Source organism: Syngnathus scovelli, chromosome 1, assembly GCF_024217435.2.
Source record: "Syngnathus scovelli strain Florida chromosome 1, RoL_Ssco_1.2, whole genome shotgun sequence".
NCBI lineage: Eukaryota > Metazoa > Chordata > Actinopteri > Syngnathiformes > Syngnathidae > Syngnathus > Syngnathus scovelli.
In genome coordinates this window covers 1190614-1213141 of record NC_090847.1, presented here as the reverse complement: position 1 = coordinate 1213141, position 22528 = coordinate 1190614, and the positions used below count along the sequence as shown (strand labels likewise).

Genomic DNA, 22528 nt, shown 5'->3' with positions numbered 1-22528 from the left:
TAGACACCTGCAGGTGGAGAGATCACTCGCTACAGGAATGAAATCTAAAAGTCTCCTTCCTGCAAGGGCATATTTATTAGGAGGAACAGAGTGGGGGTGAGAGTGGACAGGTTTGGTGTACCCCCGGCCTCTGATAAGATCAGAGCAGGGGGTGTTTTACACTGTTGTGGGAAACAGAACAACTTTGATTGCTTCCCCTGCAGCTGGTCAATCAAGCAGAGGAAGCAACCACTTCATCTTACTCTGCATTGTGAGGGCAAGACAAGATTGATTTAATCATTATAGTTTACATTCCAACATAATCCTACGATAAAGATAACCTGGAAAACCCTAACAGTTGACGCTGTGCCTTTGGGCTCTTGCAGAATCTCACCAACGAGGAGCAGGTGGTCATGATTCACGCCAGGACCCTTCTCACCCTAGCCGAGAAGGTAACGCGCACGTCCACGCACGCTCTCGCATTCTGCTTATGTGACAGCAGCCTTTCCTCAGTGGTTAGAATACATCAAAGTGACCAAGTCAGCACTTCAACAGTAGATGTTGGACATTGAAAGTGAGAAGGTAGACAGACACGCGACATCAGCCAAGGGGAACTCCGGCAATGTGCCCCAACAGTTCTGACCTTGAGCTGTGCTAGGATATGTTCTGTAAGCAGAAGGGCTACCTGGATGAAGAGTTGGACTTCAGGAAGCGTTCCATGGACCAGGCTCATAAGGTAAGTCGCCCTCAAATCTCCCGCCGGACCACTGATGGACGAGGATTGCGGCCCAGAGGATCCTGGAGCTGGAGGCCATGTTGTACGAGGCGCTACCGCAGCGGGACTGCCCCGCCACGGACGGCGAAAAAGCCAGCCACGCTGGCGTGAATGACGTGCTGACGGCGGATCAGAGAGAAGAGCTTAGGAGCGCCGTGGACCAATGGAAGCGAGCCCTGATGTGCGAGTTGAGGGAGCGCGACGCTTGCATCCTCCAAGAGAGAATGGATCTGCTGCACAGCGCGCAACAGGTAAGGGCCCAAAGCCAGCCCGGCACTTACTTGCACGCTTACTGGCTTTTGAAGGCCACTTTCCATTTGTCCGTCCTAGAGGAACAAAGAGCTGAAAGAATTCATCGAAGCTCAGAAGAGACAAATCAAACAATTGGAGGAGAAGTTTCTGTTTCTCTTTCTATTCTTCTCCTTGGCCTTCATTCTGTGGCCCTAACACCAGCTGGTGAGTGAGCTCCAGCGGCACCGCACTCGACACCTCCGATAAACTGCCAGCCGGTCTCAGACGTTGGCAGACGCTCCGATGCCGACATATACCCCCCGCCACGGTGACAGAGGCACCGCGTCACACCGGCGCTCATCCAATCAGAAGGCAGGAAAGGCAAATTCACATGCAGGGCACTCTTGAACCAGAAGAGAGCGCCACAAAAAACGGTTGTTGCCCCAAACGCGCACTAAAAAGGGTCAGAATAACAAGAGTCCCACCGGCCAGCCGGGGCCACCCGTCCATCCATTTCTTCAGGGGGGAAAAAAATTGGAGTCACCGGTGAGTACATTTTGCATTTAGCTCTGCTTTTCTGCTTCTGTCTTCAAGTGTGTGGCATCCTGCGACCAAAGATTCAAGCAACCCCATAGCGGTTGACCTCAACGTCCCACCACCATGCCGACCAGAGCAGGTGACATGATGCTTTGGACATCCTTCCGTCTCAGATGCCCAAAAGTACTCTTTGCCACATCTGCGGCAATACGGTGTCTTTTCAAAGGTGCAAATAAATCCAGCGTGGGCGGAACACGCACGTCTTCGTTTTTCCCCGCTTTGTTTGTGTGACAGCTGTTGTGAAAATTTTATACAAATAAAGTTGTATAGTACAGGTTTGGCCAAGCCGCAATTCCTGAACCGCATGCGGCTCTTTGCTTGGATTCATGCGGCCCTTTTATGTTCATAGCAACATTTGTGTGTGTGTGTGTGGGGGGGGGGTGGTTGTGCGTGTTGGCTTCAGTTGAGTTCAATTTGGTATTTTGGTCAAAAGCGCATGTGGTGAAATTCCACAAAGTAGGATGGGCAAACACATTCCAGTAAACTATTAGTGTCAATTGGGCTCTCGAAATGGCAGAGAAAAGATGCACAGCAAAACGGAAATATGTAGATGAACACAGGACGTTTTTATCAGAGTGGGAAAGTTTATATTTTTTGTTGAACGTGATGGCAAACCATTCTGCCTGTTATCTCAGACCTCAGCGCATTTCAAAGATTCAAATCTTCAGCGCCATGCACTTCAGCTCACTCCATGGCTAACATTGATCAGGCGTCGAACCCGCAACATCATGCTTAAGAGGTGGACATGCTAACCAGTGCGCCATTAAAGTCAAAGTCAAAGTCAAAGTCAGCTTTATTGTCAATTTCTCCACATGCCAAAGACACACAAAGAAACCGAAATTTCGTTCCCCCCTATCCCACGGTGACAAGACATGGCTCACAACAGACAAACAAGTAAACAAGTATAACAAAAGCGTGCTGAATAAATAATGAATAAATAACACAACAATAAATAAATAAATAAATAAATAAATAAATAAATAAATAAATAAATAGGAGGAGCAGAAAAAAAAAGGAGCAAGTGCGCGTACAGCAGACATTCCCGAAAATAGCGCAACAGTGCCGCACGCTACGCAGAAGGGGGTAGCGAGTTCAGGGCCCTAACAGCCTGGAGAAAGAAGCTGTTGGCGAGTCTGGTGGTGCGGGAGCGCAGGCTTCTGTACCTCTTCCCAGAGGGCAGAAGGTCAAACAAAGAGTGAGCCGGGTGACTCACATCTTTGGCAATCGAGGTTGCCTTGCGGGCGACATGGGAGGTGTAAATGTCCTTTATTATGTCAACGCATAATAACTAAGTCTACTGATCAAAACAGCGGTTACTATATGACGTCGCTACGTCGTGGTCAAGTGACGCAGACAAGACATCAATGGACGGACCTTCCTCCGAAATTAGAATCCGTGGGCAGAGTTAACTTGTTTAAAAGGGAGTGGGCAGAAGAAATATTTAATTTATTTAAATCTATTTTGAGTGCACACCATTATGCCAATGCATAACAACTGTAAATCTACTAAACAAAACAGCGGTTGCTATATGACATCTGCCACGTTGTGGTCACGTGACAGACGTGACGTCGATGGGCGAAACTTCCACCGGAATTCAAATCCGCGGGGAGAGTTAACTTGTTTAAAAGGGAGTGGGCAGAAGAATTATTTAATTTATTCAAATCCATTTGGAGTGTGCGCCATTATGTCAATGCATAACAACTGTAAGTCTACTAAACAAAACAGCGGTTGCTATATGACGTCTGCCACGTCGTGGTCACGTGACGCGGACGTGACGTCGACGCCTACTTTACATCCCACCGATCACAGGACCCCTCGGCTGCATAACCGCGCCCCCTTCCCAACCAATCGGATTTGCTATACGCGAAAACGACGCCAATGGGCGGGCTCTTCCGCCAGAATTTAAATCCGTGGGCGTGGCTTGCAACAGGAAGTAGGAAAATGGCGATGTTGACAAAGACACAGCGGATGGTAACTTACGACTAACGAGAGAAATATTTTTATTTTCTGCTTGCAACTGGACCGTCCAGAGCGTACACGGTAAGTACAACTCATCGTTTTTAAAAAGAAGTACTTTTGTTGCCCTGAAAAGCGAGTGAGTGTGGCGTTTGGGGGGAACGTCGAATTTCGGCGATTATTTCGACTGGTCAACGGTTGTAAATGATTGCGTTGATTAAAAACTTTATTTAACTCTACTCTTAACTTTGCCGTTTCAGATATGCGAGTATTACACCGCGGAAATGACGTCAATAGGCTGAACTGTCGCCAAAATTCAAATCTGTGGGCGCAATGGCCTTGAGCGAGACAACGGATACATAAACGACGACTATCAACAGAAATATCTTTATTTTCTGCTTGCAAGTGGACCGTCTAGAGCGTACACGGTAAGTACAACTCATTGTGTTTAAAAATATTTACGTTTGTGTAGTTTGCGTTGCGTTACATCTGTGAATGTTGGTTGAGGCTAAATGTTAATGTTTAATTTCCTTCCTTTAGGTTCCACGGTGTTTGTTGGCTGTAAGTTTTCCACTGCAAGAAGAGGCTCGTATCATTGACCAGGAGCGAGCTACAAGTATCATTGACCAGGAGCGAGCTACAATGGTGAGTAGCCATAACATTTATGTTAAACACTTCCTATTTCATGTCTAACAGTACTTGATTTAACAAATAACCATAAATAAATACAGTGTGGGCACTGAAGTTAACATATGTGATTATACTGCCTAATCCGTCACCGAGTATATTGTTGCAAAGTAATATAAGATCCAAAGTTGTAATTCAGAATAGTTTTCAAAAGAAGGCCATTAGAATTATATACAAGTCTGATTACCCTGAACATAATAACAAGCTATTAATTAAATCACAAATTCTTCAATTCAAAGATTTGGTAGATTATCAGACAAATAATGTCTAACAGTAATTGATTTAACACATCACGATAAGTAGATTGAGTGTGGGCACTCTCAAGTTAACATATGTGATTATACTGCCTAATCTGTTACAGAGTATGTTGTTGCCAAGTAATGTAGAATAGATCCAAAGTAGTAATCCAGAATAGTTTTGAAAAGGCCATTAGAATAATAAACAAATCTGATTACCTTGAACATAGTAACAAGCTAAGTGTTTAATATGTCCTATGAAGTCAAAATTGGGCACCATCATGTGGTGAAATTTGGAATTGCATCACATCCAATTTTGCCTGGGAACAAACAGATTAAATAAATCTTAGTTTTGAATAAGCCACTCCTTCTCAAACAAGTAAACTCTGCCCATTTTGCGCAGTAGATGTTCTGTTAATATCTAGTATTTATACAAAGTCATAATTTAAATTGCTTTCAACCTTCATTCATCGGTTCAACCAACATTACTCGCTCTTATTACCAATTTGTATTGATTTAACTAAGCGTTTAATACTTCCTATCAGGTCTCAAGTCAAGATTTGGCAAAATACAATTTCAGCAAATCCAATTTTGCCAGGGAACAAAAATAGATTAAATAAACTAAATAAGTCTTCTTCCCATTAAATACATCAAAAAAGTTTGTCTTGTAACCAGTCCTCTTCAAACAAGTAAAGTCTGCCCATTTTGTGCCGTAGATTTTGTGTCTATGCCTAGTATTTATAAAAAATCATAATTTAAACGACTTCTTTCCTTCATTCACTTTGGAAATTTGGAATTGCAGCAAATCGAATTTTGCCAGGGACCAAAAATAGATCAATTAAACTAAATAAGTCTTCTTCCCATTAAATAAATTATAAAAGTATGTCTTGTAACCAGTCCTTTTCAAACAAGTAAAGTCTGCCCATTTTGTGCCGTAGATTTTGTGTTTATGCCTAGTATTTATACAAAATCATAATTTAAAGGACTTCATTCCTTCATTCACTTTGGAAATTTGGAATTGCAGCACATAAAATTTTGCCTGGGAAGAAAAGTAGATTAAATAAATTTAATAAGTCTTACTACTTCCCATTAAATAAATTAAATATGTCTTACTTGTTCCCACTCCTTTTCAAAAAAGTAGTTTAAAACGAGGGCCCTTCACTCAACCTTTAACCTCAACCCCGCACGTCACATTGTGTTGTATCTGTGAATGTTGGTTGTGGCCAAATGATAGTTTTCTTTCATTCGTTTAGGTTCCAAGAAAACTTGATGTAACTCTACTTTTAACTGCCGTTTCAGATAAGCGGGTATTACGTCGCAGTCATGTGCCGCGGATATGACGTAATTGGCGGAACTTCCGCCAAAATTCAAATCTGTTGGCGCGATGGCCGTGAGCCACTGAGCAACGATGATTATCAACAGAAATATCTTTATTTTCTGCTTGCAACTGGACCGTCTAGAGCGTACACGGTAAGTAACACTCATTGTGTTTAAGGAGATTTACGTTTGTGTAGTTTGACTAAAGTTGTCGATGTAGCTAGCGTTCACGGTAATAGCAACGTGTAGCTGAGGCGCTAACCCTAGCAGAAGTGTAGCCGCGTTGCGTTGTACGTGTGAATATTGGTCGAGGCGAAGTGTTAATGTTTAATTTCATTCCTTTAGGTTCCACGGTGTTTGTTGGCTGCAAGTTTTCCACTGCAAGAAGAGGCTCGTATCATTGACCAGGAGCAATCTACAATTGTGAGTAACCATAACATTTATCTTAAACACTTCCTATTTCATGTCTAACAGTACTTGATTTAACAAATAACCATAAATAAATACAGTGTGGGCACTGAAGTTAACATATGTGATTATACTGCCTAATCTGTCACCGAGTATATTGTTGCAAAGTAATATAAGATCCAAAGTTGTAATTCAGAATAGTTTTCAAAAGAAGGCCATTAGAATTATATACAAGTCTGATTACCCTGAACATAATAGCAAGCCATTAATTAAATCACAAATTCTTCAATTCAAAGATTTGGTAGATTATCAGACAAATAATGTCTAACAGTAATTGATTTAACACATCACGATAAGTAGATTGAGTGTGGGCACTCTCAAGTTAACATATGTGATTATACTGCCTAATCTGTTACAGAGTATGTTGTTGCCGAGTAATGTAGAATAGATCCAAAGTAGTAATCCAGAATAGTTTTGAAAAGGCCATTAGAATAATAAACAAATATGATTACCTTGAACATAATAAGTCAAAGTCAAAGTCAAAGTCTCCTTTATTGTCAATCCCTCCGCATGTCAAGACACACAAACAGATCGAAATTACGTTTCTCACTATCCCAGGGTGACAAGACAGAGTTCAGAACGCACATACAAGTAAACAACACAGGAAAAATAAAACAAGAAAATGAACAATAAGAGTGATAGCACGCTAGCCGCTCCCGATGCACAGCAGAGTCCGGAAAGATGACAGTCAACCAGGCCACTGTGAACACGAGCACGCAGCAGGCACGCACTGTCCGGTTCGTGGATCCCATCAGGCGAACGCAACCCATCTTGTCGTCCCGCGAACGAACGTACGCCAGGAGAATGGAAGGCACGGCTCCGCGAGCTGGGTTGGCCGCAAGCCTGGCCCGTCTCCGCGCTGGCCCCTCCTCCGTTGCCCCGCAGACCCGCTGCCGACGCATCCCAACAATGCTCCAGGACGGACGCAGTCCAACCGGGGGAGGAAGAGCAGGCCAGTCCGGCGTCGCTCCATGACGAAGCAGTCCGAGCGCCCCTAATCTCTCCGCACCAAAGTCCAGAACGCCATAAAACCCACTTCTGCCGATGTTGAGCAGAACATGCCCGCCGCACTAGTAGCACGACGTATCACACGAGACGAACACACACAAAACTGCCGGACAAACACTCAGTAAACACTCACAAAACAACGAACGGGACAGAGAGTGGCCGCTGCGTGTGCACGCGCCGCCATCTTGAAACATATAACAAGCTAAGTGTTTAATATGTCCTATGAAGTCAAAATTGGGCACCATCATGTGGTGAAATTTGGAATTGCATCACATCCAATTTTGCCTGGGAACACACAGATTAAATAAATCTTAGTTTTGAATAAGCCACTCCTTCTCAAACAAGTAAACTCTGCCACTGGAGGCAGGCAGTGTCTGTCTGTTGAGGTTTTCACCTTGTTCTTCTGCTGAAGTTCTAACTGGACGTCCATCAGTTTGGCTCTCAGCTCGTCATTGGCGGCCTGAAGGGCGCCCGTTCACTCCGCCTCGGCCCGTCCTGCCGGAGCTCGTTTGGACATCTCTTACTCGAGTCTCGCCCGGTCGTCAGTCAGAGATCACAACATTTGTACCTGGAGAGCACAAACGCAGTGCTGTTTTCCACTGGCTTCGGACTCAACTTCAATCGGTACCGTAACTTACAACATCGTAAACATAGATCTAGCTTGACTTATTCATTGAATAAATGCATTTAGTTCTTCAAAACTGCATCACGCAACATAGCGTGACCGAGACGGCCGTTATCCACCTGCGTGAAGTTATTTGGTGAAATGAATGAGATGTTTATGACACCATCGTTCTGTCTCTATGTAGATGAAGGGAAATAATTGATTGCTGAAGGTCCAAAGGTGTTGTGATAAACAAACATTTTAGTGATTAGTGACATATTTGTGATAAACATATTAGGCAGGATAATCACATATGTTAACTTGACTGCCCACACTGTATTTATTTATGGTTATTTGTTAAATCGAGTACTGTTAGACGTGAAATAGGAAGTGTTTCACATAAATGGACGACGAAAGGGGTACTCACCATTGTAGCTCCTGCTGGTCAATGATACGAGCCTCTTCTTGCAGTGGAAAACATACAGCCAACAAACACCATGGAACCTAAAGGAATGAAATTAAACATTAACATTTAGCCTCAACCAACATTCACAAACGTAAATATTTTTAAACACAATGAGTTGTACTTACCGTGTACGCTCTAGACGGTCCACTTGCAAGCAGAAAATAAAGATATTTCTGTTGATAATCGTCGTGTTTGTATCTGTTGTCTCGCTCAAGGCCATTGCGCCCACAGATTTGAATTTTGGCGAGAGTTCAGCCTATTGACGTCATTTCCGCGGTGTAATACCCGCATATCTGAAACGGCAAAGTTAAGAGTAGAGTTAACGTTTTTAATCAACGCAATCATTTACAACCGTTGACCAGTCGAAATAATCGTCGAAATTTGGCGTCTGTGGCTGGAAGCAGACGCCGAGTTCGACGTTCCTCCCAAACGCCACACTCCCTCGCTTTTCAGGGCTACACAAAAAAAACATATTTTTCAAAACAATGAGTTGTAATTACCTGTACGCTCTAGACGGTCAAGTTGCAAGCTGAAAACAAAAATATTTGTCTTGTTAGTCGTCGTGTTACTAACCGCTGTGTCTTGTTTGCCAGCATTGCCGCTTTCCTACTTCCTGTTGCAAGTCACGCCCACGGATTATACTTTTGCCGTGAGTTCCGCCTATTGACGTCATGTCCGCGTCACATGACTGCGACATAATATTATCTAAAACTGTTTGTGCGGTATTGTGTTGTTTTGTGCGGTATTGTGTTATTCTGTGCGGCGTCGTGTTGTTCTGTGCGGCGTCGTGTTGTTCAGTGCGGCGTCGTGTTGTTCAGTACGGCATGGTGTAGTTCAGTGCTGCATGGTGTTGTTCAGTGCGGCATGGTGTTGTTCAGTGCGGCATGGTGTTGTTCAGTGCGGCATGGTGTTGTTCAGTGCGGCATGGTGTAGTTCAGTGCGGCATGGTGTTGTTCAGTGCGGCATGGTGTTGTTCAGTGCGGCATGGTGCTGTTCAGTGCGGCATGGTGTTGTTCAGTGCAGCATGGTGTTGTTAAGTGCGGCATGGTGTTGTTAAGTGCGGCATGGTGTAGTTCAGTGCGGCATGGTGTAATTCAGTGCGGCATGGTGTTGTTCAGTGCGGCATGGTGTTGTTCAGTGCGGGATGGTGTTGTTCAGTGCGGTATCATGTTGTTCAGTGCGGTATCGTGTTGTTCAGTGCAGTATCGTTGTGTTGTCCGTATTGTGTTGTGTTGTTAGTAATGTGTTGTGTTGTTCGTATTGTGTTGTGTTGTTCGTATTGTGTTGTGTTGTTCGTATTGTGTTGTGTTGTTCGTATTGTGTTGTGTTGTTCATATTGTGTTGTTCGTATTGTGTTGAGTTGTTCGTATTGTGTTGTGTTGTTCGGATTGTGTTGCCTTTAACACTTAGCCTCTAACACTTAGCCTCTAACACTTAGCCTCTAGCACCTAGAAGGTAAATAAATAGGAAGCAAGTGTCACGTGCTGGTGCCACCTGCGACGGGACCACGCCCCCCCTGTCAGTGGAATCACCGTCACCTGCCACGGGTTCATGGACAGCGCTATATCAGCGCCGCAAGCGCAGAACCGAGTGCCAGTCTGTCCCTTGATGCTGCTTCGCTCATCAGTCCCGGAGAAACTTGACTCGCTTGACTATTCGAAACCCCCGCAGAACCGTTTGTCCTCTCCAGCCCGATCGCCGCTCCAGCGCCGGCTGTTCCCATCATCCCCTTCAAATAAAGTCCGTCGTCACGCACTTGGCTGTACTGTCCGATCCTTAACAGTACAGACTGGCCAACACTATGCAGTCAGCGAACGACGAGACGGCATTGAGCTGACTGGAGCGAGCCGAGACCGCCATCAGCAGCCTGTCCGCCGACATCCGGAACCTGATCGAGGTTGCTCAGCAACAACAGCTGCAGCAGCAGGAGATGGCCCAAGCCCTCCAGAGACTGTCGGTGGCTGCGTCCCCGGCTGTCACAGCACCCCAGCACCGCCCGTCTGCCGAGGCCAGGAGGCTCGTGGACGTCCCGGAGCCCCGCCTCGGCAACATCGAGAAGTTCAACGGCGATCCCAAGCACGTGAGGGCGTTTGTGACCAACTGTCGCATAATGTTCAGCCTCCGGCCCATCACGTTTGCGTCAGAATCAGCCAAGGTCGGGTTCGTTCTAACCCACCTCACGGGCGAGGCGCGGCTATGGGGTTTGGCAGAGTATGAAAGGATGGCCCCGGCATGCGATTCCTTCGACGCCTTCGCAGAGGAATTGCTCTGCCTGTTCGACCTGGGATCCGCCGCCGAAGACGCCGCCGAGGAACTGGCGACGCTGCGTCAAGGTAGCCGATCGGTCGCGGAGTACGCCCTTAAGTTCCAGACGTTGGCCGGCAGCAGCGGATGGAACGCGCCAGCGCTCGTTAGCACATTCCTAAACGGCCTCGCCGAGTATATGAAAGACGAACTGGTGTCTTACGATCGCCTGCGAACCCTGAAGGGCGCGATGGACTTGGCGGCCCGAGTAGACCGGCGGATCCGGACGCGGCGGCGCGATCGGGAGAGGAGGTCCCCGCGGAATCCGCGTGGCCACATTCCTCCGTCTGCTGGGGACCCGTCAACCACACCACCCGCCGAGCCCATGGATCTGGGAGGGGCTCGGGTTCCCTCGGAGGAGCACCGTCGACGCCTCTCGCTGGGCTTGTGTTTTTACTGTGGGGAGGGGGGCCATCGGGTGGCGGGGTGCCCGTTAAAAGGCCGGAGCTCACGCGGCGTCGGGGGATCCGCGTGAGCTCGACCAGCACCGGCTCTCCCAGTCCCAGCACGCTCACGCTACAGGCACGTGTCCAGCTTGCGGCGGGCGACCAGAACGTGGCGGCCTTGGTGGATTCCGGCGCGGAGGGGAACATCATGGACATTAGCCTGGCGCGTCAGTGGGGTGTCGGCTTCCTCCCGCTGAGCCCGTCCATTCCCGCGCGTGCCATTGATGGCCGTCTGATTGGCAAGGTGGCTTTCGTGACGGAACCGGTTAAGGTAATGCTCTCCGGCAATCACCACGAGATCATCCAGTTTTTTCTTCTTTCCCTCCTAGGACAGCAGCTCATCCTGGGGCACCCTTGGTTGCGGCAGCACAACCCGGTGCTGGACTGGGAGGTGGGGGTGGTACGGCAGTGGAGCGAACGCTGCCATCGAGTGTGCCTGAAGGCGGCCACCAGCCCACTCGGCAGAGCCCTGCCCAGGTACAGTCCCGACATCTCCAATGTCCCAGCAGTTTATCATGAACTCAAGGAGGTTTTAAGTAAAGCCAGGGCCGCTTCTCTTCCTCCACACCGGTCCTACGATTGCGCCATCGACCTGTTGCCCGGCACCTTCCCTCCCAAGGGACGCGTCTACTCCCTGTCCGCTCCTGAGCGCCGGGCTATGGAGGAATACATCCGGGAGTCCCTGGCAGCCGGTATCATACGGCCGTCCTCTTCACCTGCGGGAGCGGGGTTTTTCTTCGTGAAGAAGAAGGAGGGCACGCTCCGCCCGTGTATCGACTACCGGGGAATAAACGAGATCACCGTAAAGAACCGATACCCTCTGCCTCTTCTTTCTTCCGCCTTTGAGAGCCTTCAGGGTGCCACCATCTTCACAAAGCTGGATCTTCGCAACGCCTACCACCTGATCCGCATCCGGGAGGGAGACGAGTGGAAGACGGCTTTCAACACCCCGAGCGGACACTACGAGTACTTGGTGGTTCCGTTTGGGCTCACCAACGCCCCAGCAGTTTTCCAGTCCCTGATAAACGACGTGTTACGAGACATGCTGGACAAATTTGTGTTCGTTTATTTGGACGACATCCTCATCTTCTCCCGCTCGCTTCCTGAGCACATCAAGCATGTTTGGGCGGTGCTGCGACGCCTCCTAGAGAATTCGCTCTACGTGAAGGCAGAGAAGTGCGAGTTCCACGCCTCCTCTGTCAAATTCCTCGGCTACGTGGTGCGTGAGGGATCCATCGAAATGGACCCTGGGAAGGTGGAGGCGGTCACGTCATGGCCTGTTCCCGAGACACGCAAGCGGCTGCAACAATTCTTAGGTTTCGCGAACTTTTAGCGACGTTTTATCCGTGGATACAGCACGGTGGCCGCGCCACTCACCGCCCTTACCAGCCCCGCCTCCCCATACAAATGGACAGAACGGGGGGAACAGGCATTTCAGGAGCTTAAGAGGAGGTTCACATCCGCTCCCATCCTCAGAGTTCCCGATCCCGACAGACAGTTCGTGGTCGAAGTGGACGCCTCGGACGTGGGTGTCGAGGCGGTGTTGTCTCAACGTAGCCGCCAAGACGATCGTCTCCATCCGTGTGCCTTCTTTTCTCGCCGTTTGTCAGCCTCAGAAAGGAAGTATGACATCGGTAATCGTGAGCTGCTCGCCGCCAAGTTGGCTTTGGAGGAGTGGCGACATTGGCTGGAGGGCGCCACCACTCCGTTCATTGTCTGGACCGACCACCGCAACTTGGAGTATCTGAGATCGGCCAAGAGACTGAACGCGAGACAAGCACGGTGGGCTCTGTTCTTTGACCGGTTTGAGTTCTCTCTTTCCTACAGACCGGGTTCCCGTAACGCGAAGGCGGACGCCCTGTCGCGTTTGTTTCCTGGTGGGGAGGAGGGACAGGGTCCGCCTCCCACTATCCTCCCGAGCTCGGTTCGGGTGGCGGCTCTCACATGGGAGATCGAACGCCAAGTGGAAACCGCATCACGCGATCAACCCGGCCCCAGCAACTGCCCGGAGGGTCGCCTGTTCGTCCCTGAAGGCCTGCGATTGGCCGTGCTGCAATGGGCGCACGACTCACGCCTGGCCTGTCATCCCGGCGCTGCACGCACGAGGTACGTGGTGGCACAGCGTTTCTGGTGGCCCACCTGGCAAGTGGACACCAGCGATTACGTCAGAGCCTGCTCAATCTGTAACCGCTAAAAGACGTCTACTCGTCCTCCGGCCGGGCTGCTTCAACCCTTGCCGGTTCGCCAGCGTCCCTGGTCTCACCTGTCAATTGACTTTGTCACAGGCCTCCCCCCCTCAGAGGGAAACACGGTGGTCCTCACGGTGGTAGACCGTTTTAGCAAGATGACGCATTTCATCCCTCTGCCTAAGCTCCCATCTGCGAAGCAGACGGCGTCCATCATGGTGCGGGAGGTGTTTCGTCACCACGGTCTTCCACAAGACATCGTGTCAGACCGAGGACCTCAATTCGCGTCCACCTTCTGGATGGAGTTCTGCCGACTCCTCGACGCCACGGCCAGCCTCTCCTCGGGGTTTCACCCTCAGTCCAACGGTCAAGCGGAGCGCCTGAACCAGGAACTGGGCAGGGCTCTCCGATGCATGGCCGCCGGGGACCAGCGCGGGTGGGTTCAACAGCTTTCCTGGGTAGAGTATGCTCACAATTCCCTTCCCACCTCGGCCACGGGACTTTCGCCTTTCCACTGCGTCTTCGGGTACCAGCAACCCTTGTTCGCCCACCAGGAGCGTGGTGCGGCGTGCCCGTCGGCCCAGGCTTGTGTCCGCCGTTGTCATCGTGCCTGGGCGAGGGGCCGGGTCACTCTTCTCCGCTCTGTTTCAGGCTACGCCCGCCAGGCGAACAAGCACCGGACGCCGGCTCCGGAGTACAGAGTGGGGCAGCGTGTGTGGCTCTCGACGCGGGATTTGCCGCTGCGAGCGGGATCCCGCAAACTGGCGCCCCGCTTTGTTGGACCGTTCCCTATCCAGAAGGTGATTGGCCCGGCCGCAGTCCGTCTGCTCCTTCCAGACTCCATGAAGGTTCATCCCACGTTCCACGTGTCCCGTGTGCGGCCCATCCATGAGAGCGCGTTGGCGCCGGCGCCCGTTCCGCCGCCGCCGCCCCAGCTCGTCGATGGGGGCCCGGCTTACGCTGTCCGCTACCTGCTCCGATCGCGGCGGCGTGGTCGGGGCCTACAATATCTCGTGGACTGGGAGGGTTATGACGACGCGCACCGCTCCTGGGTTCCGAGCCGCTGGATACTCGACCGTTCGCTCATCACGGAGTTCCATCGCTGTCATCCGGACCAACCGGGTCCTCGGCGCGGGCGCCCGAGGAGGGACGAGGGGACCAGGGGTGAGGGTCCGGGGAGGTCTTGCCCACCGGTACCGGGTTCTTCTGCCCCCGCGCCCGTCGAGCCTGCGTCTGGCGAGATGTCGGACGTTTCAGCGGTGTGCTGACCCCTCCACCTGGCCGCCCGGGGTATTGCCTTCCTTTTTTTTTTTTTTGTTGTTGTTTTGTTGTTTTCGGTTCCTGGGGACGTCGGGAGCCGTCCCTTGTGGGGGGGGTTCTGTCACGTGCTGGTGCCACCTGCGACGGGACCACGCCCCCCCTGTCAGTGGAATCACCGTCACCTGCCACGGATTCATGGACAGCGCTATATCAGCGCCGCAAGCGCAGAACCGAGTGCCAGTCTGTCCCTTGATGCTGCTTCGCTCATCAGTCCCGGAGAAACTTGACTCGCTTGACTATTCGAAACCCCCGCAGAACCGTTTGTCCTCTCCAGCCCGATCGCCGCTCCAGCGCCGGCTGTTCCCCTCATCCCCTTCCAATAAAGTCCGTCGTCCCGCACTTGGCTGTACTGTCCGATCCTTAACAGGAAGGACTCACCGGTGACGTCTTTGCCCACGTCCAAGCGTTGTACTTCGTATTTTCATCCTTCTGACAGTGGAAAACATATAGCCAACAAACACCGTGGAACCTAAACGAATGAAAGAAAACTATCATTTGGCCACAACCAACATTCACAGATACAACACAATGTGTGTGACGTGCGGGGTTGAGGTTAAAGGTTGAGTGAAGGGCCCTCGTTTTAAACAACTTTTTTGAAAAGGATTGGGAACAAGTAAGACGTATTTAATTTATTTAATGGGAAGTAGTAAGAGCTATTGAATTTAATCTATGTATTATATTCTATTGTATTGTATTCTGTTGTATTCTTTTGGATTGTATTCACACTAACCCTACTAAAACTTCAGCCCACAAAAACTCGCCTCTGGCGCCTAGCCTCTGGCACTTAGCCTCTAACACTTAGCCTTTAACATTTAGCCTTTAACACTTAGCCTAGAAGGTGAATAAATAGGGTTAAAGGTTGAGTGAAGGGCCCTCGTTTTAAACTACTTTTTTGAAAAGGAGTGGGAACAAGTAAGACGTATTTAATTTATTTAATGGGAAGTAGTAAGACTTATTAAATTTATTTAATCTACTTTTCTTCCCAGGCAAAATTTGATGTGCTGCAATTCCAAATTTCCAAAGTGAATGAAGGAATGAAATCCTTTAAATTATGATTTTGTATAAATACTAGGCATAAACACAAAATCTACGGCACAAAATGGGCAGACTTTACTTGTTTGAAAATGACTGGTTACAAGACAGACTTCTTTAATTTATTCAATGGGAAGAAGACTTATTTAGTTTAATTGATCTATTTTTGGTCCCTGGCAAAATTCGATTTGCTGCAATTCCAAATTTCCAAAGTGAATGAAGGAAAGAAGTCGTTTAAATTATGATTTTTTATAAATACTAGGCATAGACACAAAATCTACGGCACAAAATGGGCAGACTTTACTTGTTTGAAGAGGACTGGTTACAAGACAAACTTTTCTGATGTATTTAATGGGAAGAAGACTTATTTAGTTTATTTAATCTATTTTTGTTCCCTGGCAAAATTGGATTTGCTGAAATTGTATTTTGCCAAATCTTGACTTGAGACCTGATAGGAAGTATTAAACGCTTAGTTAAATCGATACAAATTGGTAATAAGAGCGAGTAATGTTGGTTGAACCGATGAATGAAGGTTGAAAGCAATTTAAATTATGACTTTGTATAAATACTAGATATTAACAGAACATCTACTGCGCAAAATGGGCAGAGTTTACTTGTTTGAGAAGGAGTGGCTTATTCAAAACTAAGATTTATTTAATCTGTTTGTTCCCAGGCAAAATTGGATGTGATGCAATTCCAAATTTCACCACATGATGGTGCCCAATTTTGACTTCATAGGACATATTAAACACTTAGCTTGTTACTATGTTCAAGGTAATCAGATTTGTTTATTATTCTAATGGCCTTTTCAAAACTATTCTGGATTACTACTTTGGATCTATTCTACATTACTTGGCAACAACATACTCTGTAACAGATTAGGCAGTATAATCACATATGTTAACTTGAGAGTGCCCACACTCAATCTACTTATCGTGATGTGTTAAATCAATTACTGTTAGACATTATTTGTCTGATAATCTACCAAATCTTTGAATTGAAGAATTTGTGATTTAATTAATAGCTTGTTATTATGTTCAGGGTAATCAGACTTGTATATAATTCTAATGGCCTTCTTTTGAAAACTATTCTGAATTACAACTTTGGATCTTATATTACTTTGCAACAATATACTCGGTGACGGATTAGGCAGTATAATCACATATGTTAACTTCAGTGCCCACACTGTATTTATTTATGGTTATTTGTTAAATCAAGTACTGTTAGACATGAAATAGGAAGTGTTTAACATAAATGTTATGGCTACTCACCATTGTAGCTCGCTCCTGGTCAATGATACTTGTAGCTCGCTCCTGGTCAATGATACGAGCCTCTTCTTGCAGTGGAAAACTTACAGCCAACAAACACCGTGGAACCTAAAGGAAGGAAATTGAACATTAACATTTAGCCTCAACCAACATTCACAGATGTAACGCAACGCAAACTACACAAACGTAAATATTTTTAAACACAATGAGTTGTACTTACCGTGTACGCTCTAGACCAGGGGTGTCAAAGTCAAATGGACGGAGGGCCCAATAAAAAATTTAGCTACAAGCCGAGGGCCGGACTGATCGAATGTTCATTGAATTTTTTTTTTAAATGACGCATGCAGTCTAGTGAACCTAATTGAACCTACTGAAAACCTAACAAATATATTCCAATATGATCAGATAAATAAAGCAATATTTTCTTATGGCTTTGTCAATAATCTTTAATTTTCAACAGACAGAAAAGACAAATTTCCTTTATATAAAAATCCCCATAACATGAACATTAAATGAAAGAAACCTGTATTATTCAAGGCACCACCAGTAACCTATATTTTCTATTTTAGCAAAAGTGAGCTAAATTTACTTCAAAGAAAAAAATAATAGCAATTTTCTATTATCCACTCAACTGAAATATTTTAAAAATATAATTGGATTGAAATACAATAAAATAAAGTGCAGAAATCTGTTAATCAAAAACAACACTTTCCTCAAGGATAAGTAACATGCAGTGAAAAAAATATTAAACTTTAACTTTTAAACTTGAACTGAGTAAAAACACAAACTTTAATCAGACAGTTTTTGATGAAATCCCCCTCCTTAAATGGCCGGGCTAATTTAGCGATCTCTTCTGCCAAAATAAAACTGGCCTTGACAGCAGCCTAGCCTTGTGTTTTGGCTTTTTAGAACAGAGCCTGTCGAGATTTGAGGCCTCGTTTTAATTCCTCGGCCTTCTGTAGCCTTTGTTCCATGTCTATATTCTTGTTTTTGTCCGCGTGTTTCGTTTCATAATGTCTCAGATAATACTCTTTCAGTACCGCCACACTTTCTCCACACAGAAGACACACAGATTTTCCAGCTACCTCCGCGAACATATACTCCGACTCCCACCTTGTTTGAAACCCCCGGTTCTCAGTGTCCACCTTCCTTTTTGCCATTTATGATGGGTATCTGAGGGTTAATTTTACAGTTATGCTGACGACTGCTTTGCTAATAAACACTGAAATCAAGCAGCCTACTGCTCGGTGCTTCAGCGTTGCATTGTGGGAAAATATAGTATTGGTGCGTGTGAAAGATCTGCGGGCTGCCGGCTTGCTGCGGTCTGCGGGCCGGTTCTAATAATAAATCAAGATCATCCCAGGGGCCGTACAAAACCTTCTCGCGGGCCGGATGTGGCCCGCGGGCCTTGACTCTGACATATGTGCTCTAGACGGTCCACTTGCAAGCAGAAAATAAAGATATTTCTGTTGATAGTCGTCGTGTTTGTATCCGTTGTCTCGCTCAAGGCCATTGCGCCCACAGATTTGAATTTTGGTGACAGTTCAGCCTATTGACGTCATTTCCGCGGTGTAATACCCGCATATCTGAAACGGCAAAGTTAAGAGTAGAGTTAAATAAAGTTTTTAATCAACGCAATCATTTACAACCGTTGACCAGTCGAAATAATCGTCGAAATTCGACGTTCCCCCCAAACGCCACACTCACTCGCTTTTCAGGGCAACAAAAGTACTTCTTTTTAAAAACGATGAGTTGTACTTACCGTGTACACTCTGGACGGTCCAGTTGCAAGCAGAAAATAAAAATATTTCTCTCGTTAGTCGTATGTTACCATCCGCTGTGTCTTTGTCAACATTTTCCTACTTCCTGTTGCGAGCCACGCCCACGGATTTAAATTCTGGCGGAAGAGCCCGCCCATTGGCGTCGTTTTCGCGTATAGCAAATCCGATTGGTTGGGAAGGGGGCGCGGTTATGCAGCCGAGGGGTCCTGTGATCGGTGGGATGTAAAGTAGGCGTCGACGTCACATCCGCGTCACGTGACCACGACGTGGCAGACGTCATATAGCAACCGCTGTTTTGTTTAGTAGACTTACAGTTGTTATGCATTGACATAATGGCGCACACTCCAAATGGATTTGAATAAATTAAATAATTCTTCTGCCCACTCCCTTTTAAACAAGTTAACTCTCCCCGCGGATTTGAATTCCGGCGGAAGTTTCGCCCATCGACGTCACGTCTGTCACGTGACCACAACGTGGCAGATGTCATATAGCAACCGCTGTTTTGTTTTCAAAGTCAAAGTCAAAGTCAGCTTTATTGTCAATTTCTCCACATGCCAAAGACACATAAAGAAACCGAAATTTCGTTCCCCCCTATCCCACGGTGACAAGACATGAAGAACAATGAACAGACAAACAAGTAAACAAGTATAACAAAAGCGTGCTGAATAAATAATGAATAAATAACACAACAATAAATAAATAAGAGGACCAGAAAAAAAAGGAGCAAGTGCGCGTACAGCAGACATTCCATTTAGTAGATTTACAGTTGTTATGCATTGGCATAATGGTGTGCACTCAAAATAGATTTAAATAAATTAAATATTTCTTCTGCCCACTCCCTTTTAAACAAGTTAACTCTGCCCACGGATTCTAATTTCGGAGGAAGGTCCGTCCATTGATGTCTTGTCTGCGTCACTTGACCACGACGTAGCGACGTCATATAGTAACCGCTGTTTTGATCAGTAGACTTAGTTATTATGCGTTGACATAATGGCGCACTGGTTAGCATGTCCACCTCTTAAGCATGATGTTGCGGGTTCGACGCCTGATCAATGTTAGCCATGGAGTGAGCTGAAGTGCATGGCGCTGAAGATTTGAATCTTTGAAATGCGCTGAGGTCTGACATATCAGGCAGAATGGTTTGCCATCACGTTCAACAAAAAATAGAAACTTTCCCACTCTGATAAAAACGTCCTGTGTTCATCTACATATTTCCGTTTTGCTGTGCATCTTTTCCCTGCCATTTCGAGAGCCCAATTGACACTAATAGTTTACTGGAATGTGTTTGCCCATCCTACTTTGTGGAATTTCACCACATGCGCTTTTGACCAAAATACCAAATTGAACTCAAGTGAAGCCAACACGCACAACCCCCCCCCCCCCCCCCCCCCACACACACAAACAAAGCGGGAAAAAACGAAGACGTGCGTGTTCCGCCCACGCTGGATTTATTTGCACCTTTGAAAAGACACCGTATTGCCGCAGATGTGGCAAAGAGTACTTTTGGGCATCTGAGACGGAAGGATGTCCAAAGCATCACGTCACCTGCTCTGGTCGGCATGGTGGTGGGACGTTGAGGTCAACCGCTTTGGGGTTGGCTGAATCTTTGGTCGCAGGATGCCACACACTTGAAGACAGAAGCAGAAAAGCAGAGCTAAATGCAAAATGTACTCACCGGTGACTCCAATTTTTTCCCCCCTGAAGAAATGGATGGACGGGTGGCCCCGGCTGGCCGGTGGGACTCTTGTTATTCTGACCCTTTTTAGTGCGCGTTTGGGGCAACAACCGTTTTTTGTGGTGCTCTCTTCTGGTTCAAGAGTGCCCTGCATGTGAATTTGCCTTTCCTGCCTTCTGATTGGATGAGCGCCGGTGTGACGCGGTGCCTCTGTCACTGTGGCGGGGGGTATACGTCGGCATCGGAGCGTCTGCCAACGTCTGAGACCGGCTGGCGGTGTATCGGAAGTGTCGAGTGCGGTGCCGCTGGAGCTCACTCACCAGCTGGTGTTAGGGCCACAGAATGAAGGCCAAGGAGAAGAATAGAAAGAGAAACAGAAACTTCTCCTCCAATTGTTTGATTTGTCTCTTCTGAGCTTCGATGAATTCTTTCAGCTCTTTGTTCCTCTAGGACGGAGAAATGGAAAGCGGCCTTCAAAAGCCAGTAAGCGTGCAAGTAAGTGCCGGGCTGGCTTTGGGCCCTTACCTGTTGCGCGCTGTGCAGCAGATCCATTCTCTCTTGGAGGATGCAAGCGTCGCGCTCCCTTAACTCGCACATCAGGGCTCGCTTCCATTGGTCCACGGCGCTCCTAAGCTCTTCTCTCTGATCCGCCGTCAGCACGTCATTCACGCCAGCGTGGCTGGCTTTTTCGCCGTCCGTGGCGGGCCAGTCCCGCTGCGGTAGCGCCTCGTACAATATGGCCTCCAGCTCCAGGATCCTCTGGGCCGCAATCCTCGTCCATCAGTGGTCCGGCGGGAGATTTGAGGGCGGCTTACCTTATGAGCCTGGTCCATGGAACGCTTCCTGAAGTCCAACTCTTCATCCAGGTAGCCCTTCTGCTTACAGAACATATCCTAGCACAGCTCAAGGTCAGAATTGTTGGGGCACATTGCCGGAGTTCCCCTTGGCTGATGTCGCGTGTCTGTCTACCTTCTCACTTTCAATGTCCAACATCTACTGTTGAAGTGCTGACTTGGTCACTTTGATGTATTCTAACCACTGAGGAAAGGCTGCTGTCACATAAGCAGAATGCGAGAGCGTGCGTGGACGTGCCCGTTACCTTCTCGGCTAGGGTGAGAAGGGTCCTGGCGTGAATCACGACCACCTGCTCCTCGTTGGTGAGATTCTGCAAGAGCCCAAAGGCACAGCGTCAACAAGCTTCTTTCAGCGCAAAGCCTTCCAAAAGTCACATTTGAGCCGCCGAGTCTCGTGGAGTGCGAACATAAGGAGTTCGACATACACTTACGGCGTTATCGCCCAGGATGTCCAGCTTCTTCATCAGATCACTGATGACGATGTCCGGGGGAAAGGCGCAAGGAGCAATGTAAGGTGTTCTGGGACCTCGGGTTAAGGTTAGGGTTGCGAGGGACGCCTTACGTACGCTCACGCCCTCGGCCTCGCAGTAGATCTGCAAAGGGCTGAGGCTGTCTGGGAAACGGACTTGCAGAAACTTCAAGACGGGGGAGCGCCATTCCCTCTCCTGAAAGGCAGAGGCATGCATCCGTCCGTCCGTCCGTCTGTCACATCTCTGGCCTCAACACGCTTGTGCGAGTCTTCCCACCTCCAGCTCCAGGATGCGGAACTCAAGCAGTTCGTTTTGGTCTCGGATATCCTGGATGTGCTCTTTCAGACGCGCTTCTTCCGCCTCCATCCGCCTGACCTGAAAAGACAGTCAGACCTCATCTGCTGGGCTTCCCGACGGGTGTGACGCCAAGCGACTCCGCCCAGCGCCTTTCTTTCCGTCACCTTTTCGGCCAACTGCTGATTGCTCTGACGCAGCAGCTGCTTCTCCTCCACCCACTTGACATTCTAGAAGAGACAAACGCGTGGACAGCTTTGGAATGTTGTGTCATTTTCATCCACAAATTCTTTGTTTGACTGGAAAATGACATTTGCTTTTCTCCGCATTTTCCCAGCCACGTTCAGGGGGGGGTTGGTCCAGTAATGCCAGACGAATGAGTGACTGAAGAATGTAGCTATTTTGTCTGAGAAAAAGGTGTGCTCATTGATGAGCTTACCTGTCCTTGTTGCTTCAGCGCTGACTCCAGATCTGCTACTCTGCTTTGATAGTGACCCATTTCTACCATCAGCTTTTCTCTGGTCTGAAAGGAGGAGGAGGGAGGCTCCTCCTCCTCCTTTCAGACCAGAGAACA

At 47.8% G+C, this 22528-nt stretch overlaps 1 protein-coding gene across 1 annotated transcript; it reads left to right on the top strand.

Annotated features, from left to right (window-relative positions):
* The first annotated feature begins 644 nt into the window (after nt 1-644).
* LOC137840891 (janus kinase and microtubule-interacting protein 3-like) lies at nt 645-1422 on the top strand. Its single transcript, XM_068652901.1, has 2 exons — nt 645-1005; nt 1085-1422. Exons 1-2 carry the CDS (start codon nt 793-795, stop codon nt 1199-1201), a joined length of 330 nt encoding a protein of 109 aa, XP_068509002.1. The 5' UTR covers nt 645-792; the 3' UTR covers nt 1202-1422.
* The last annotated feature ends 21106 nt before the right edge of the window (nt 1423-22528 follow it).

Excerpts from the sequence above, each read along its gene's own strand:
- LOC137840891 (XM_068652901.1), top strand. The coding sequence starts at position 793 with ATGTTGTACGAGGCGCTACCGCAGCGGGACTGCCCCGCCACGGACGGC. Across the intron at positions 1,006-1,084 it reads TGCTGCACAGCGCGCAACAG|AGGAACAAAGAGCTGAAAGA; the intron begins GTAAGGGCCCAA and ends TGTCCGTCCTAG.